The sequence below is a fragment of the Arvicanthis niloticus genome, chromosome 21, assembly GCF_011762505.2.
Source record: "Arvicanthis niloticus isolate mArvNil1 chromosome 21, mArvNil1.pat.X, whole genome shotgun sequence".
Taxonomy (NCBI): Eukaryota; Metazoa; Chordata; class Mammalia; order Rodentia; family Muridae; genus Arvicanthis; species Arvicanthis niloticus.
In genome coordinates, this window is record NC_047678.1 from 10,660,410 (window position 1) to 10,680,491 (window position 20,082).

Genomic DNA, 20,082 nt, shown 5'->3' on the forward strand with positions numbered 1-20,082 from the left:
AATCATGGGTCAATTCCAATTAACCACAGTACTCTTGCAGGTTGGACCTGAATATCCACTTATTAATAGAAAGAAGAGATAAATGATGATATATTCACAAGTTTCTGAAACAACAGGAAACTGCTAGTGGAGATATTCTTCACATATGTCATATCGAGTGACTGACAACATTATTCAGTAAGGTTTCAGTAGGTGTGACGCAAGAGGAGAACTAGGCTGCTCACATATTTTAATTTTTACTTCAGAATCATACAATTTGAGAAAAAGAATTAAGACAGGCCATTTTTAATATGTTCGTAAACTAGAACCATGTAGTTTATAGATAAAATAAAGTCTCCATGCAAGTTGCTGCATATTTCCATTTATTTTGATTATATTTTGAGAGGCAGATTTTACACGATAGCTTCAAACCAACATTAACCAAATTTTACACGAGCCATTTGAAAAAAGGTCTAAAAATGTGCTTAGTTATTGGTATTATATAACATTTATCAAGCACCAAGAGTGTGCTGAGAGCTGTACAGAACAAACATAGAAAGACACAATCCCTGCCTTCAGAGAAACCCATCCCTTTAGGGTCTTCACATAGAACTCTGCCTTACATTTCACACTCTATTGTTCATAAGGCATAAATAAGAAAAGTTGCTGCATTTCTCACTGTTACTTAATAAATATCTCAGACTCTTCAGTTACCAACAGCTACTCAATCTTTCCCTTAAAATACAAATTTCTGTAGTACAACAATATATAGTATATAATGATTTGGTATTCACACAATTGACCACAATATTCTTGTAGGTTTGGCTATAGTAATAATAGGAAACATGTTGAGTTCCAACATTTATAAATTCTCATACCGTTTGACCATTAGCAGAGGGGCTTAGTGCAAAAATATAAAATACAGATAAGGTGTCACTGTTCACAAAACGTACACTGCCTGTGTCTGACAAGGAATTAAGACAACGACAACAGTAGTACAGATATTCAGAACACTGATAGTTTTATCATATCTATTAAGCTAACCTTGCAGTTATTATTCACATGGATGCATGCCCTAAAATAATAAACAATTTATGATTATCTGGCAGCAAATGATGGGTGATTGGCTTCTTTGTGTCAGTAGTTTAAACAAGGGAATGCTGGAATAAAATGCCTTATAGCAGAGAGCAGAAAAGTTCTTTTGATGATCTTTTGGTGATTGCTTTTCTGCAAGGCTGTGTTCAAAACAATTTCAGATTAGTAAAAATGACGAAATAATTCTGAATTTCTTTGTTGGCTAGAGACATCTGAAAAATAATCCCGTCAATGGTAAAGTCATCTGGTTAATTATTTAAATACAAAGAAATACAAAGAATTGACCACAATTATTTAAATACAAAGAAAGAATGAATGAGAGAGAGAGAGAGAGAGAGAGAGAGAGAGAGAGAGAGAGAGACAGAGAGACAGAGAGAGAGAAGGAAGGAAGGAAGGAAGGAAGGAAGGAAGGAAGGAAGGAAGGAAGGAAAGCCAACAAAAATCAAGTGAATTTGTAGCATGCAGTGACTTTAGATTTGGGTATGAAACATGTACATTTTATAAAGACAGAAAGCCAGTCAACCACCTTTGCCTTGGGGCTGTTGCATTGCAACAGGAGATGAGGGAAATATATTATATATACTAAAGAATGTATACTTTTCTGTCAAGTAAACTTTGTCTTGCTTCATTATGAATATTGAGGGGTTGGGGGACTAGGGAGAGTCTAGGATATAAGAAAATCAAGTTGGTGTCAAAAGGAAAGAGATATAACTATAAACATAATCTTTTATGGATGCTGAGACCTCAGGCATCTGTGAGCTGGCAAAGGTGTGGTTCATCAACGTCAGACTTGGTACCACCTGCTTGAGGATGGCCACTTTCCAGAGAAAACTGCATCCTTACTTTGATCCTTATGATTTGGATCCTGGGTCTAAATGCTTTCTTTCAATATGGACAACATTGAGTTGGACTTAGAGCAAGAGTGGATTTCTTTGACTACCACCCCAGAAATGAAAAGGGTATTAGAAAATTCTACAGAATTCATTCACTTCTATTCTTGAATTAGGCTTATAGTCACATGACTCATATAGGACCCATTAGAAATAGATTTGCCGTATGGCAGTGACAATGAATAGAGTGTGGTTGGCTTCATTATATGAGCAGTTTCATCACAGGAGTGCCATCTGGCCTCCATAATCCCACCTGTCAAAGGGAAGAGTCAGGTTGGGATTTGACAAGATTTTTATTATCCTAGAAGAGTACATCTCAGCTGTTGAGCAAGCCACAGAGCAAGAAGCTGAAAAGTGCTCTCTCTGTTGATAGCTTAATCTGTGGTGTGGGGCGGAATGGTTTCATCACAGTGTGGTACAGAGTCATTGCTCACAAATAGGGTGGGATGGAACAGGGACTCCAAAGGATGCAACCTAATATCCTTTTTTGGAGTGAATAGACAACCTTATTTGAAGTGCCCTATCTAAAACAGAGCACCAAAAGACTAAACATCTGACAACAGATATGTATGTATGTATGTATGTATGTATGTATGTATATATATATATATATGTATGTATGTATTATGTTTGAATGCATGTATGTGTGTGTATGTATGCATTCATTTTCAATCATTTTCAATGACAAGTCCTCCATTCTAAGGCTTAAATTTCAGTCACCTAATTGAAGACCATTAGTCAACATAACATATCAATAGAAATAGATACCATGAAGACCTCTAAGAACAAAGGCCCCCTACAGGTGAGAGACTCCGTCCCTCATCTGTTAGCATTATAAAATGCACTGACCGCTCTTCACTAGTGACAGCAGGACCTGGTGCAGCAAGCTCAGCATTATCTGGAAATATTTAGGATGGATGCTGGACTTCTATTGCTTTAGAAATTAAAAGGCTTCTCAGATTTCACTTGCAGAAAGTATGCATACTTCCTAAAGTGATTATTCTTACTACCAAAATGTGTGTACGCTCCAGTTTGTTATTAAATAGATTAAAGGTTGACAACCATTTTTTATTTAATCTGCAGGAAGACATTAGACACAGATGTTGAGAAGGAGTCTTTCTGCCCAATTATTGTCAAAGCACCAATCAGGTGGGAACAGAGATCTAATAAAATTACAACAGCTTCTTGTACACTTGGAAAAATCTCGCTCTCGATATTTACTTAGTGAAGACCAAAATGAAACTCAGGTATTTAGACATATAGATAGATAAATGATTAAATAGATATTATTTTTTTTTTGCACTGCTGACAAATATTTAAAACTCCGGAGTAAATGTTGTAGTTGAAGAGACCTTGGTACCTTTATCACATTATTGATTAAGCATTCAAAAACTTTTTAAAGCCACGTAAATGGTTGGTACCAGTGGTGGATGGGAACCATGGTTTATAATTAGAAAGTCAAAATGTCACCATTGTCTCTGCTCTTCAAGGCACAAGGACAAGTTCCAAACTCTTCAGAATAGAGCATCAGGGACCACCAAGAATTAGAAAATCAAGGAACAGAGCCACATGCCCGAGCTAGAACCAGAGATCCTTTAGGGTGGCTGTGACCTTCAGATGTTGAGCATACCCCAACCAGCAAGCTTCCCCACATCATTTTGGGGACAACAGGAAGATTGCCTATCCTGAGTATCTTGGCCCACTCTACAGAGGATACTGTAAATCATGCTTGGCTTAGCAGTACAGCTCCTTCTTACCTGGGCCAAAGTAGAAGGTTCAGAAAGCTGCACTCAAGAACTCTAGCAACTCAGATGTTCTACAGACAATGACAGAAGGGCAAGATGGAAGTCAATAGCCCTTGATAAAAGTCCAGAGGGAAGCCACGTTCTTGTGGGCACACATCCAGTCATATCGCCAGCAACAAACTTAGAGTGTTAAGGAAACAGATCCCACCCCTATGCTTTTTTTTTTTTTAAATCATTGTGTCCACGTCAGTCATCTCCTCCAAAGAGCAGGTATTGAATCTGTTCTGTATAACTTAATGCCCACCATGAATCATCATCCAAATGAAAGAATCCAATTTTTATTTACTGATAATCCATGGCATTCCTTATATGGAAAAAAAAAAAGGATAGTGTACTTTTGAAAATATATTCAGAGTGTAGCTATGTCTAAGCTTAACAGCTAGGCAGATGTCTTTCCAGAGTATATACTCTCTGAAGATGACCTTCAGAACTGTAGAAAAGCATCCAGGATTTTGTCTCTATTCCAGCAGACTGTAGCCACACGGGGCCAGCTTTTGAAATTACAGAGACAGACATTGGGAGTCAGGAGCTGCGTGTAATGCTGAGTCCACAGGTTCAGGACTTCATTGTGCAGATCGGCACAACAATGACGAGAATGACTGTGCATGCAGCAGCAGTGATAAGAGCAGCGATCTTGCAAACCTTGGCTCGTCTAAATTCAGCTTCTTTCCGTTTTAGTAATGAATCATAGCCTGGAGTATAAATATCTTCCATCCAGTATTCTAAGTTGTTTGGGTTTAAAGATTCTTGGGTCTAAAAGCAAAGAGAAGGTGTTAGAAGTATGGTTAATACTTGAAACCACATCTAAGACATCCTGATAATTGTCACTGCTGGAGCACTTAAAAGTTATCCGCATCATTGTAAGATGCAATAGGCTGGCAGGGACCCATTCCAGACACCACAGACTGCACTGGCTCCTCCCTCACTAAAACTGACACGACAACATCAACACAGGGAAACTTAGGGGTCATCTCTACATAAGTTAACAAAATGGCCAAGACAAACAAGACTCAGCCTCAAGGGTATGTGACTAAGAGTAGTTTGGCTCCACTGTAGGGGAAGTAAGAAAAGTCGTTGAAAAATATTTTTCACCGGAAGCCTCTAAGAACAGATCTGTTCGAGTCAAGACTGCCTTGTAATTTTCAGTCAGCTCATTTCTCAGAGCTTTTACTGAAAATCAAAGGCACCTCCATCTTAATCAAAATGTAAAATATTTCCATTTCAAGCACTTGCAAGAGCAGGTTAGAACACTGTCCAAAGTCAAGGACTGCAGACTCATAGCAGACAGTCCCCACCCTGCTTGGTGATGATTCTACAGTAAGTGGCACTTTCTCCCAAAGCCAGCTCCTACAACAAATGCCTACCTAGAATTAATGTGCTATCTGCAGAAGAAATATCATATTTAACCTACATTTCCCATGATCCCTATTGCACAATGATGGCTATAATCTATTTCCATGAAGCAAAGCTGAGTTCTTGTTTTATGGCAAGCATTTAATAATGTGCCACACACAAAAAAAGCAACAGCACACTGCAGTCCCAAGTGAGGCCACCTAAACCTCTAAATCACAAATCAAATACTCTTTGTGAGGAAGGTTCTTGAATTGTTTGAGTTTTAGAAACATGAGCACATTAAAGTTACATACAGAGAATTTAAAAAATAACAAACCATCCCAGGCCTGCAACACTTAGAAAGTTCAGCCATGGCAACTGTTATTGGAGTAGGGGTGACAGGTCATTCCCCACCTGCCCTGTTAGCTACTTCCTTCTGCATCTTGCTCTGTGCCTTGTGGGGAGGGAGTGTGAGCTCAGTCAAGGGAAACAAAAGGAGAGAGAGTTGGAGTGATGTTTCTCCCGGAGTTCTTCCTACTGAGTTGCACCTGCCAACAGCTGGGCTCCTACCAGAAACTCTAACTTGCAGGGCTGTGTAGTGAGTTTCAGAAACAGCTCCCCCCGCCCTTGGCCCTTCAGATCCAGGAAAGGCAGAAGCTCTTCTCTCTTCAGTGCTAGTATCTAGGTATCACTCTGGCTATTGCTGGCCCTCAGCTTGCTCACATTTACAATGAATGGACAGTGAACAATCAGCTTTACCTGCTTCCCATCATCCCTTTGTGCATGCCATCTGCTTACTCTAGGGGGCTGACAACCCACTGCCATTCAGGCCCAAGATTTCATCTTTCTCTTGTTCATAACCACCATATATTTGGGGAGGGAGGGGCCCCATATACTATGGACTGCAGGCCAGTTCCAGCTGGCCTCCAACTCAAAGTGGGTTTTCTGCTTCTAAATCACTTAAGTAAATCAAATGAATATCTAATGATATGTAAAAAAAAACTGTATAAAATGCTAAGTTTGGTGTACAAAAAAGCAAGGTTATCGGAGGAGTTAGGCCCATTCATTTACAGATCATCTGGAGCCACTCTGGTGCTACCATGGGTAGGCTGGGCAGACTGGACAACACCGTACTGGCAAGAGGACAGAACTTACAGTGGCTGACTTCAACATTGTTTATAAAGTCTGCAAGCTAGACAGATGGGCAGAAGCCAGTGCTAGCCACCCACAATACCCCAAATACACGCCAGAATCTTCTCATTGTAGGGAAAGCTCATAAATGTCCTTGTAAGAAACTCCTAGGACCTAGTGTCCAATGCTGGAGTGCAGAAGCCTCTCCCTGAAGCTGACCCAAAAAGCTCTGTAGTGACTAAGTTCTACTATTTAAAATCTATGTTGTGTGTTTATGTCAGAGCTCCTTCATATACATGCACCCAAATACACACATATGCATATATATATATATGTATATATATATATGTATGTATATACACACACATACATACGTATACATGCACACACACACATACACACATACAATCACACACACACTCACATGAGAGAGGGGGGAGAAGGAGGGGGGAGAGGGAGAAAGAGAGCAAGAGTGAGAGTGCTCTGTCCTTCATGGACACAGTTGGGCCCCATTTGCTCTCCCTGACATGAAAAGCCTTCAGTTTTCCCTGACAGTTTCCTTGACAGAAAACCTCAAACTGCAATGGTACCACAGCACAGAGAAGTAATCCCCAGCTTCCCAGGGACAGTGCACACATATTCAGTTGTTAATTAGACCTGCTGAATGATGAAACACTCAAGAAGAAAGAAAAGATCCAAAGATGGCCCTATCGTGTTTGACTACTGACATGACACATGAATGGTATGCCCAGGTAGATTAGGTTTAGGTAGAAGGCTAGACAGGCAGCCTCCCCTGCCTTATAACCTTGACGGCCAACTCTGGCCATTATGGCCAAACAAGCTGCTCTTTTTCCCAATTCTCCACAAGCTGGCCCAGGAACGATGCAGCCTATACAAGGAAAAACAGATTTTGTGCTTCGTTCTCTCCATCGTGGGTAGAAGGAAATCATCCTCTTTTCATAGCTATCTACATTTTGTTGTTAAGAGTCTGACCGTGAAACAAACTATTTTTAATTAGCTTTTTTTTTTTTTTAATAACCTCAAGCTGTAACAGCACTACAACACAGAGAGGTAATCCCCAGGTTCACAGGCATGCATACTCAGTTGTTAATTAAGCCTGCCAAATGATGAAAGCAAGGCCTATACCAGTGCCTACCTGCTTTGTGTATATCACCAGTGGATTTACATATGGACAAAAAAGGCCCCTGGGAAAGCTACTCCAAAGCTAACCTGGACCAGCACTTGAATCTCTGCAAAGCAATGCAAACAAACAAGCCAGTGGCTCACTGCCCCACCTGGCCCCATGTCTGCTCTGCCTTGCTTGCTACCAACACATTACCAGGCAATGGGTGCTCTGTGCCCTCAGAACATGTGGCTGGAGTCTCTGCCCTTCCATTGCTAAACAGATTCATGTAAAACTCTGTAACCCAAAGGTCTATTTTTGTTTTATTCTATCTAGTTTTATCTTTATACTAAAAAACACCAACGTACCCAAATTGCATGTATTTGTAAATGCAAAATCCTTTTACTCTCTCTCTTTCTCTTTCTCTCTCTGCCTAAACTTTAAAATATGTTTTCAAAGTCACCTTCAGAGCATTGTGGAATATTGCTTATTACAACCTGTTGAGCCATTTCTACTTATGAGTGTTTTCTAATTGCAGGTTGGGTTAAGACACTGACTCAAGGGGTTCCTCATACAGCAAAGTTGCACAGAGTCTGCATGTGGGAGACTCAAGCCTGCTTGTCATCAGGAAGATGACAGGAGTAACAGCAGTTCAAGGGGTCAAATGGCATGTAGTATACACGGATATATATATACCATATATATATATGGTAGACTGGGTGATGGGAAGCTTCAAGTGACCCAGCTGCCACTACAGACCTCTTTCCCAGGATTGGGCCAGAGCTCCCTTGAATTGCTACCATTTAGGGACCCAAGTATGCAAGTATGGTTGCAAACCTTTTGTCTGAGACGAAGTTCTGTTAAACTCATAGCAATAGCAAAGGGGAAAACTACAGAGAGAAGAGAAGAGAAAGAACAGAAGATTTATTGTCTGATGGTCCAGTATAGACTTAGACCTGTTTGGCCTGGACCAATTCACCGAGCTTCCTGCTTCTATTGTTTCCTGCTTGGTAAATTGGAGGTGGTCAGAGTAATGCCTGCCTCATAGACAAATGTATCTAAAACCAAGAGATAGATAAGAAAGTACTAAGTACATTGACTGGCTTCAGCATCCACTACCAACTCCTGAGTGCCATGTCTCTCAATATCTACTCAGTGCCAGGATATATATATATATATATATATATATATATATATATATATATATATATATAAAATTCCGTTCTCACAACAATGCTATTAATGTCAATAGTTAATGCCCATTTCACAAGTGAGAGGACCAAAGCTAAAGGTGGTGATGTAAGTGTTCCAGGTCACACAGTGTTCTTAAAAAGCTTGGGATTAGGCCATTGATGCTGGTCAAATCCGATGTCTTTTCTCTGCCACATGCTGTACCTCCCATCCCCTCTTTGTATGGAGCAAGGCCATGACACAAGAGCCTGGTCATAGTGAGCCTACAGGCAGCTAGCTATCAGCAACCATACTTCAAATGCTTAGGCTGTCTGGCAATGCCTCATTCCCTTGGTGCTATGACCTTGTTGTCCAAATCCACAGGTGGCCATGGTTATTCCTTTACAGTGATGTAGAAACAGATGTGCTTTGAGTGGAACCGCTTAGAGGTGCCCACCAAAATAAAAGTGCAGTCAAAACCCAGTCCTGTGGTGGGTGAACAAAAAAGCATGCCCTCTAGCCATATGGTATTCACAGACCTTCCAGGAATGGCTCTTACCTGGGGTGGCTCCATATGGAAACACAATCCATAGCTGGCTCCCATAACATGCTTATCCCACGTGCTACATGTGGAAGGAGAAATCAGCTTGTGTTTCATTAAACAGTTTGGCTCAGGTCTTGTGAGCAAAGATTAGAATTTGCACTTGGTTTTAAAAGCATCATTAGCAAATCAGACGGCCGACAAACACATAAAACGAGTGCCCTTATTGTGAAATGCTTACAAATAAACAAGGTATAAACCCCCTTGTTTAAAATAGCAACTACAACAAAAACAGACCTCTCTGCTCTCTTATTAAAGTTTAGAAATCTATGGTAGGGACCCAGGAAGTTTAAGGTTGAGAGAGAGGCCATCCATAGCCCAGGACTAGGCTCCTCCCACCCAGGAACAGTGAGGCTCACCTGCAGATCCAGAGCTGTCAGCTTGCCTTTGTCACCAGAGTTCCGAGCGTATTCCTCTATGGTCCAAGAAGGCTGGCCCCGCTTCACCTCAGCTAGCTCAGTCAGCCGCATGTCTGTATACATGGGGTTGCTCTTCATGTGGGCCTTGAGGGAGGTGGGGTAAGGATGAGGACTGAACACCTGCTCCACCAGGAAGCCGTCTTTGGGCTGCTTGGGCAGTCGGTGCTGTGGGGGGATGTCATACTGCCTGTCTGCCTGCAAAAGAGCACAAAGATATCCAGAAAAGCCACAGGGATGCCATCGGGTCCCACAGGGCGTTTGACTAGCTAGCCAGCTTTTTTATCAATGAGGCCGCAGTAGACACCCATGCAGCAACAGGAATTTACTCATGGATTCATACAAAGTCTGCCTGTTTGGGAATTCTCTAAAGAAAGCTTTTGATCTTGGTAATACCAATAAAAATTACATGATTCCACAACAGAAGTAAGTTCTTTATAACCTGTCCCTTACACCATCCTTATCAGAATTGACTCTGCTTGTGCAGTTGGCCAGTGGAGCTCAGAAAAAAAAAAGACTCCATTATTTGTCCCAGGACATAGAGCTGATGAAACTTAGGTTTTAAACCTAATAAGCTAGTTTTAGAGTCTTTGCTTGGCTCCTGCATGATGACTCCTTTCTTTCCTGTCCCATTTTTTCACCTATACTCAGTAAATAAAAGGCACAGGTCAACCTGCATGGAATTACCTAAAAGCCTGCCATGGAAGGGAGAAACTAAGCTGGACATCACACATGGGGAGTGTCTAGTGACTCCCTGGTGCAAGTGGCCCTCTCAACGTATCTGTATAAGACTTAAAATAAAGGAGAAGCTTGGGCAGCAGTGTGGAGGTAGGAGTGTGTGAACGGACTCCATGTCAGCTTTGTCCTGAGGCCTTGAAACACATCACAGTACTCTCTATTCTCAGCGAAACTCTAAGAACAAGGTCTCTGATCTTTTCTATATCTACCTTGAGGCCAAAGGGTTTCCACATAGATGACCCTCCAGCAAGTATCCCCTCATAATTGGGATGGTGTTTCTCTCTGTGATCTAATAGGACTGTGTACAGACCCTTTAGCCAGAATTTGCCAGGCTGACCTGTAACCGTCTGCCTGCCTGTATCTTCCGCTGGACTTCGAGTGCCTTCAAGGCAGGGGAATAGCTTATTTATGTTTTAATTTTGGCTTAAAAACAATGATGCTAATAAATAGGGTGATCCATAAAAATGTGTCCAATGTTACAGCTCTGGGCATGTGAGAGAGGGAGCAAAGCATCCTGCACGGAAGTAATAGAAAGAGGGAAAAACGGATGTGATGGAAGTCGTATGACAAGTGGACACATGATGAGCAAACGTGGGTGGTTGTGAGTGTGCCTATCACACTCCTCGATGTGGGCTGGAAGCACGTATCAGCGTACCTCATCCATAAGCTGAGAAGCAATGGGTAAACCTTGGCTATCAAGGCTTTGGAAAGAGGCAGATTTAGGTAAGTCAAACAAGATGATGGGTTTCCTTCTTATTTTATAACCCATCAAGGCCCGGCAGCTTCTAAGACCCCACTGGTTTTCTTTATTCTGCTCACATGCCATTTCCCAGTCCTTGTGGTGCTCCTAAAGCAAGCAAATCCTGCACAAAGCCGGGGTGGTGGACATGCTCATGAGGATAACCTTGGTGTAGCCACTGAGCCGACTGTATCTCCACCACACTGCCTGGTGCCAGATGTGCAGTGCCTCATACCACCGACTCAGTAGCACTTCAAGCATCGGAACTGAGATTATCCCCACTGTGCATGGGGAAGACTGGGTCAGAGAGTTTAAGAGACAGACTCAATGCTGCCTGCACAGCTATGAAAATGACACCCGGGATTTGGATTCTCACACTCCTAAGAACATCTCACAGAGGTCAGCCTTGAACCTGCTACCGATGCGTTTATCCTTTAAGACAGTAGTCAGTATGTATATACATAACCTGTATGTTCCAGTAAAGGGTCTTATGCAGTACATCTGAACAAACAGAACTGAATGCTAGAAGTCAGAGATGGGCAACAATCTCTGTAGAAGTGTCCAGGTATGTGTGAATGAAGAGGCCTTGAGGAACACGGTGAACCCAGAGGCCTGAGCATGCAGAGATCGACACCAGCCATTCTCAACTTATCCTAAGCACAGAGGAAGTAAATCATACTGTCTTGCTGTAGAAATGATGTGAAGAAACATTTGATCATCTAACAAGGCCTGGCTGTAACAGTTCCTTAAATAGTTACTAAGTAGGTGACTGAGTGAATAGCCATGGCATTTCAGGAGAAATATAAGTACCCTCATCAAGGCAGGGTGGGCTTCGAGGTAAAATACAGCACTTTGGTTAGAAATAAAGTATGTGAAATCCAGGCTTCGTGGCTATAGGCACTTGCCACCAAGCCTGATAATCAGAATTCAATCTCCAGGACCAGGACCCACATGATAGACAAAGATAACCAGCAGCTACAAGCTGTCCACTGGCCTTCACATACATGAACACACACACACACACACACACACACGGGGGCGGGGGAGACAGAGAGAGACAGAGAGACAGAGAGCCACCAAAAATCTTCAAAAGTCTGGGTGAGAATTTTAAGACTTGCTGAGGCAAAGGAGATCTGCAGAGGATGTGAGAACAAGAGGCATTGCACACCTATAGAGAATTCTTTTAGGGAAGTAAATACAGAAACAGCCCATGAGATGAGAGATGGAAGAGAGGTTCCCAAGCCCAAGGTAGGGTGTGAAAGCTGGACTAGAGGACGCTGAATGGCAAACATGGCAGAGGTGCATGAGAAAGGGTAAATACGTGGACGCTGGCATCTAGACTGGGCATGTGTGAGTGACAGCTCATGTGGAGCCATCAGCTGGGAACATGACTGGGTCATGGCCACCCCCAAGTGAAACGAAGAAGAGACACTGGCTGCAAAGAAACAGAAAATGTCGTTTGAGACCCGAGGACTTCGAGAGCTGGACATGGTGGCAAGACATTTTGAGGGCCTGGTCTTCAGCAATTTCTGACACTGGATCCAAGTTGGGACAGTGACCAAATTTTGTTCATTACCCCAAGAAGAATTATCAATAAGAAGTGGCAAATACCAAGAGGAAAAATCACAATAGAAATAGCCATGCAGTCTAGCGGGGTTACTTCTTGATCTGGGGCATTTCAAGTGGACCTTACTTAAGGTGGTGGCTAGTCCTGCTGGTTTGGTGAGGCATTTGAGGTCAGGCTGGTTCACTTGGGTTTGGTAATACAATCACGTAACCATGTGAGTTCTCTAATGGTCATTTTTCAATGTTATATAAGATCCTGGGTTCTGGAAGTCTGGCCTGAGCCTGGTGTCCATGGCAAGCAGTACAGGGGGGAAAGTACCATGGGATGGAAGGGCTTCTTTGGGATTAGAAAAATAAATAATGCTCCTTCAATTTTCCCTTTCCTCTCATTATGGACCCCGAATTCAAACTCATTTTTGCAAGTCTGTCCTTCTGAATATCACTTGGGTAACCCACACCTCTTCTTTGGCTCTGCATCCTTGAAACCCACCCTACTCCTCCATCCCACTGATAGTCCAGTCCTCAGAGACCCTGGGAGGGCAGCACATGGCCTGTCCAATGACCACAGAAGCTGAGAGTGGCAGGAAGACAAGCCACAGCCTGAAACTGCATTATGCTGGCAGAGGGGAGTCACTGGAACCTAGCTAGAGTGAAAGGATCAGATGTGTGTCCCCTGGAACAGTCCCTTTCACCACAGGACAAAAACAAGGAAGGATTTGAACACACATACAAGCATGGATACCAGCAATGGTAGAGTGAGGTCTTTGATAAATGGTCAAAAGTTACACTCACAGGAGAAGTTCAGAGCACCATTATATAGGAAAAAAGGTAACTAAAGAGGAGAAGGAGATACTTCTTATGATTGGTTGTTTTTCCTTAGCAGAACAATGAAATCGTTTCCTTATTCTTAGTAATAAACTACTCATCTTATAGTGAAAAGGCTAATATTTTTTTAAGAGTAACATAATGCATGCAACAAAATTCATGCAAGAGACCTCACAGCAAGGACACCAGCAAGTCTCTTCCCAGTGATTGCCCGGTACAGATCCCACTTCTTCAGCAAGGACAAGAAGATAACCTTGGTGATGTTTGCCTGCCTTGATGCACTCCCCCTCCTGCAAAATCCTTCTCACACCACCTGTCCAATATCCCGACTGCACTGTCTACTGGCGGCAGCATACCAGCATGAGCTCCACCCAACTGACTGGCACCTTGGCAGAACAAACAGCCTGCTCCTGTTGCCCTCTCTGTTCTAATGTGCAGAGCTTGCCAATTCTGGAAGGGGAACCAGCAAGGCACAGTTACCAGCAAGTGGCAAGGCTTTTCATGGAATGTCTGAGACTGTGACTACACTGAAACCCCTCATGAGAACTTAAATTTCCATTACCTCCTTAGATTTCCGATGCCAGTCTTTGTTATTGGCTGGGCCTGCGTCTTTTATCTCCTCCTCATTGAGGCTCATCCTGTTGGTGTACGTGATGGTTCGCCAGTCTCTGGGAGAGTTCGAGATGCTGGCAATTTTAGACTCTGTGGCACTGTTCTCCTCAGTCAGGGACCTGGACGATGGTCTGGTAAAGAGGCTTTTCTTTAAAGCCTTGACACGCAGGCTTTCACTGTTACTTCCACTGGCATCGGAGCAGCACCAGTCAGGACTGTTCTCCAGCTTAGGTCCGTGGGAGCCACTGTGAGCACGGAAGACCCTCGGAGAGGCGCTGTCATCAGAAGGTGCCTCACTCGTCAAGGAGTTCAGGTCAATCTGCACATTCACTTTCTCTGGCTGCTGTATTTTCTGATCCAGTTTATTGAGTTTTCCAAGGACCTGGGAGATTTCCTCACGGACCCCTGACAGTGATTCCAGCTTCCGCTCGATCTCCCCAATCCTGAGAACCAGTTTGCACACACTGCTCTTCAACTCTTCCTCAGAGTGGTGGACGGATTCAGGCCGGTTACACTTGTCTCCCTTGCTGCTGGAGACCCCATTGGCGATTTTGGCGAGGTTATGCTCTGGTGAACTATCACAGTCTGACTTGTGCAGCTGAGACAAGGAGCCGGTGCTGTTGTAGCAGGATGACTGTATCACTCCCGTGGAGCCACTGATGCTCATGTCATCAAGAAACCGGAAAATGTCACTGATGTCGTCACTGACAATTTCTGAGTCATCATCCGAGTGCTTCATGGCATGCCTGTCACTGTACTTGGCCTGACCCGAAGGACACAAGTCTTTGCATTTTGGGGGCTCAAGCACATGCTGCTCTGTCTGGGTACCCACACTGCTGGTATCTGAGCTGTGCTGCCCACTGGTGCAGCTGATGCTTTTGTCTTTAAACTTCTTGACTGCTTCATGCTTCTCCAGGTCAACAGGGGACGAGATCTCTTTAGATTTGAGTCCATTTGGTTTCACTGCATAGCCAGCAGGGAGGATCTTCTGTTGATCTTTTGGCACCAGGTAAACTGGATGCCTGTCTGGGCCTGAGAAATTGGGAGTCTGGCTTCCAGAATTTGGGTAACATAGCTTCTCTTCAGAGGGATTTCTATTGAAAAAGGAGCGTTCAAAGTCAGGCACTTCCTCTGTGTTTAGGCTCCAGCTTTTGGCAGGCCATGGAGTCTGTTTACTGGACCTCCCTGGACAGCGCCTGGTATCTTGTGTTCCCATCACTGGAGTGGGTCCAAAATAGGTAGAAGCTTGAAGGTCATCTAAGCTTTCATGCTTCACCCGCCTTTTGTCAGGGATGGGGGAATACACCGGATTCAGGTACTGGTTGTGGTAAGGCATCTCAAAGCTGTGGTTAAAGAAGGCTGGCTTGTGGAGCTCCTTCTGACTCTGGGCCTCTCCATGATCATCTTCTGCTTTGTTAGTTGTACCAACCAAACTGGGGGATACAGTCATGAGATTGTGGAAGTCTTCTTTGAAGATGTTCCTTTTCTGAACACAGGACTGAACCACGAATGGTTCCTCACTGGAAATGAAGGTCTCCTTGATGCCTTGGCTGATGGGCAGAGAGTCCTGATCTGAAATGGACTCGTTCTCAATATTCATGGGGAAATAGGTCCTCTGCATCTCACATGGCTGAGGGCTGGCCACAGAATATGGGGACAGGGCTTGCAGCCTGTCCAGAGAGGCTGCCCGATTTTTCACCTCTTTGCTAACGCCCAACAGGAAGTTGGGCTCAGAGGCAGGGACAAACTGTGGGCATTCCTTACAGTCCATCTTCCGGCATTTGGATGACTGCCTTGTGGGGTAGCCTCGACTGAAGGGCCTCTCACTCAGCTCACAGTTCAGAGGCTCACAAACTGTTGGGCTGCACACCTCGGTGTCCGACCGGCAAGACTCAAAGGATGCCTCCTTCTTGCGCACCTTGTGACAACTTGTGGGCAGCTTCTCCTTGGCAGTGCCCCCATTCATCTGGATCAGGTTGAAGATTGTCACGATATCTGCCGCCACCATGATTTTCTTTGACTGCTGATTATTTACAGAGCATTTCATCTTGTCTTTGAATAAAGTGGCTGGAAAGTTGGGATCGAGGCATGCTGTGTAGAAAAGCACACTTCTCAGTTTGGCCAGCTGAGACAAATCAAACTGGGCACATAGTGACTTGCACAGGTCTTGATAGGAAACGGTACTTTGTTTACTGTCCAATTCTTCTAAGATCTTCACCAAAAAGAGAGAAGCTTCCTGGTTGGCCTCCATGATTTAGATGTGCAAGTTCACTGACTACACTGGAGCATCAGTCAGTTCTATTCTGACAACAGCAGAAAAGAAAGGGAGGAAAGACTGTTAGAAACAGTACTACAGCTCTGGGTCCAGATTGTTCCGACCATTTAAAGAAACACAAGGAAAACATTTCAATAACTAAAAATGTTTCAGAGCTTTTAAAATGGTCGCAACATTTGACTTAACAATTTCTTTCCTAGAAATCTACCTCAAAGAAACAATCAATGAAAATTAGACATGTTGGTGTTCGCTATATGATATTCATAATAGCAATAAAATTACTGTAAATATCCAAATAATAAGAAATACATACAATAAAACAAATTGGGGCACACAATGAGCTTTGCTGAACATGAAAATTTCATAAATGTACATTTTTATACTGCAACATAGCAGCTTAAAAAAACAAACTGCTAGGACATACAACATAAATAAAGCAAGACAGAGCCAGAGTTAAAAGACACTGTACCTAATGATTCCATTTTAATACCATTCTGAAATATAGATCAGTAACTATTGATGATGATGGTGATGATGATGATGATGGTGATGATGGTGATTTGGTAATGGCATAATGTTTGCTTATTGTAGAAATTTTAGAAAAGATGAAAAATTATGAAGAAAGATAAAAGTTATTTACAAAACAAGAACAGTATTACAGAACAGTATTAGGGAACTTTGTGAGGGAAGCAATGGGGAAACATTCTAGATCAGAAGTTCTCAACCTATGGGTTGCAGCCTTTTTGGTTGAATGATTCTTTCACAGGGGTTGGCTAAGTCCATTGGAAAACACAGATATTATGCTCTGATTTATAACAGTAGCAAAATCACAGTTATGAAGTGGCAATAAAAATAATGTTATGGACGGGGGTCACCACAACACAAGGATCTGTACTAAAGGGTTGGAGCATTATGAAGGTTGTGATAAACTGTTCTAGATCTTTCGCTAGACATCAGTTACTACACAGACTATTTGTCAAAACCAGCCAAGGCACTGTTAATATCTGTGCTCTTCGTTGTATGTAAAATTTATAGGAAAAGAAAATCAAACTCACTATTGAACTTGCAACAGTGTTCTGCATTATAAAGAATTTAGGGGCAAAAGTATAGATGCCTGCAAGTTACTTTGAAGTATATATATAAAAAAAAATCAGACGGCTTGGTGATGGATAGACATGTGATCAACCAAATATAGTAAACCGTTAATGGATCCAGATGGTGGATGCGGGATTATTCAAGATAATATTCTTTCAACTTTGCTGCAAGACTGAAAATTTGCATGATAAGATGTCGAGCTAAAGAGAGTACTGCTTCAGAGAGAGATCCGTATTTAAAACCCAAATTTAAACAACTATTTACATTTTAGTACACATCATCTCCCTTCATTTTGGTTTCTAGGAATACATAATTTCAAATCATGAAAAATCTTGCTTTATGCAGATTTATTTTCATAGTCTTTACTCAGTAGTGTACCATACTTTTATTGTAAAAGTTTTATACAAGTTTTAAGGTAAGGCATCATCTGTATGTAGTAATCTTCACACTTTTAAGTGTGTCATTGCTTGCACTTGACGGCTGTATATAGCAAACACAACTGCCACAATGAAGACTATCATTCTAGATGATTTCCCCATGCCCTTTACATACTACTCCTGGCAACTACTGATCAGAATGAGAATAAAATGGAATCCTATAGTACAATGTGTAGTCTCTTCACTCTGGCTTCTTTCATGCTTTATTCATATTGCCTATCCTGTCAGGTTTCTTTTTAACTGATACATTGCACAGTAAGAATGTACGTTTATGAAGTTTTCATGTTCAGTGAAGCTTATTGTGTGTTGTAACCTATTTTACTTATGCATTTCTTATTACTTGGATATGTATAATCATTTTGTTGATATTATGAATACCATATAGTGGACACTGTCATTTCTAATTTTCATTGGCCGGCCAAGCCTGCAGAGGAGAGCTGCCCTGGACAGGTGCAACTACAGAGCTACAGTCCCTCTGCAGGCTTTGTCAGTCCCACTGCAGAGCTTACCACTAGCCATGAATTCCAAAACAAAAGTGGCCTGCAAACTTCCCCTATGGAAAAAGCCACACCTGTGCCTCAGCACCTGATGCCAGTTGCTGACCAGGGAGACCAGCCTAGTCAGCCTGCAGGACAAGGCATCCTTTGTCACAGTCATTTTGTTGAGCATATTTCTTGTTTTCTGTTGGTTCTGCCATTTTTGAAATGGGTACATCAGTGTGGATTTTTTCCTCGTTTTCTCCCCACACTGACCAACCTGATTGCTGTCTTGTAGGAACTTTGGGTGGATCCCATACCAGGCCTAGGCCTCATCAGTGTCTTTCTAAGAGATGGAATGAAAGCTTCAACCTTTACTCCCAAGGGTCCACTGGCAGGTATAGGCCCTCCATACCATGTGCAGCCTCCCTGTGTGAATGCCTGCCATCACTGCATTCAATTAAACTGGGGAAGAGGAAGGTGAAATGGAAGAGAATCACAGCACGAACTAATCTGAAACAGGAAAATTTAAAGCATCCAATTGAATCAAATTCCTATAAGAAAACTCGCTATTGCTAAACATAGGCACCAGCTTCTGAGGTTTAAGGTATATCAATGATGCCCACCCACCCGACCGTGAATTCACTTCCTTGAGCACATGCTGTGTAGAAAGGGCCCACTGAAGCCAGGTTTGTTACCCTCCTATGATGCCAACATTTACAAGGCAGATGCAGGAAGATTACTGCTAGTTCCAGGACAGCCTAGTCTACAAAGTGAGTTCCAGTCCAGCCAAACTCTGTCTTGCAAACACCAGACATGTTCTAATTGCCATTGATTTTTAAATTGACAGTGTTCTGGAAAGTCCAGCTCATTTTCAACAAAAGCAATTCATTTCCTCAGACTACACTTAAATGGCAGGAGGCCATGGGCTCTTGCTCTGTCCTGAGGGCAGCTGCTCTTGATAGGCTTGTATAAATCTTAGCGTGGTGTCTGCCATGAATATCTGGAAACTCATGGCTAGCCTTTACTTGCATGAGAAAAGAAAATAAAGTTTAATGGGCTCTGTTCCTGCCAGGGACAAGCCACCAGGAGATGGACTTCGTCCACACAGTGCCTCTGCCCTGCCCCAGTCCTCGTTTCCCTCGGATGAAAACATTCTGTGTCAGGATGTTCTGGCTTGCTAGAGGCGAGGACAATCTGTCACGCTTGGTCTTGAAGTAAATAAATGGGAGTATCTAGCAGAGCAGAGGACAAATGAATGTAATTTGGAGAATAGTGTACAGCAAATGCGTAGTGTATTTTATGGATCTGGTGGCACCAATTGCATTCATAGCAATTTTTTTTTAACTTTAATCCCTATAACCACCTTAAGAGACCTCTTTTACTTTCACAATTACTCTCTGACAGATGAGGAAATGGGACTGGGGAACTCAAAGTGCTACAGCAACTGAGAGTAATAAGACCTAAATCTAGGGCTGCCAAGCTGTGCTTACTCCAAGCTGTGTACAGCTTGTACCTCCCAGGAAAACCCCAAGATACAGCTCCCCAGAGAGGCCTTCCCTGCTCTCACTGTTGCTTTACTGGGCATAAATGCATCCCCAAAATATCTATTAAAAAAAAAAAAAAGAACCAACCTATTTACAAAACTAAGACCCATTGTCTCCTGATGAAAGTATAAAAGTTGTAGGTAAGCCTGGGTTGTTTTTTTAATTATTATTATTATTATTATTATTATTATTATTATTATTATTATGAAAACTGGCATTAGAGAGTTGGG

The 20,082-nt window shown here is 42.6% G+C and overlaps 1 protein-coding gene across 3 annotated transcripts in view; it reads right to left on the bottom strand.

The window, feature by feature from the left end:
- Nucleotides 1–300: 300 nt before the first annotated feature.
- Nucleotides 301–20,082, bottom strand: part of Minar1 (membrane integral NOTCH2 associated receptor 1) — a 35,151-nt gene continuing 15,369 nt past the window's right edge. The window contains exons 2-5 of one of the 3 annotated variants that reach the window (XR_013105538.1): nucleotides 13,973–16,325; nucleotides 9,486–9,740; nucleotides 9,085–9,148; nucleotides 4,437–4,522 (exon numbers count right to left, since the gene is read on the bottom strand). Coding sequence is in view for 2 of the 3 variants with exons in the window: in XM_076917339.1 (XP_076773454.1) it covers nucleotides 4,325–4,522; nucleotides 9,486–9,740; nucleotides 13,973–16,273 (2,754 nt within the window). In the remaining variant the exon portion in view is untranslated. Of the gene's footprint in view, nucleotides 4,523–9,084; nucleotides 9,149–9,485; nucleotides 9,741–13,972; nucleotides 16,326–20,082 lie in introns of all 3 variants that reach the window. The other 2 variants (XM_076917339.1, XM_034484424.2) reach the window with 2 other exon arrangements.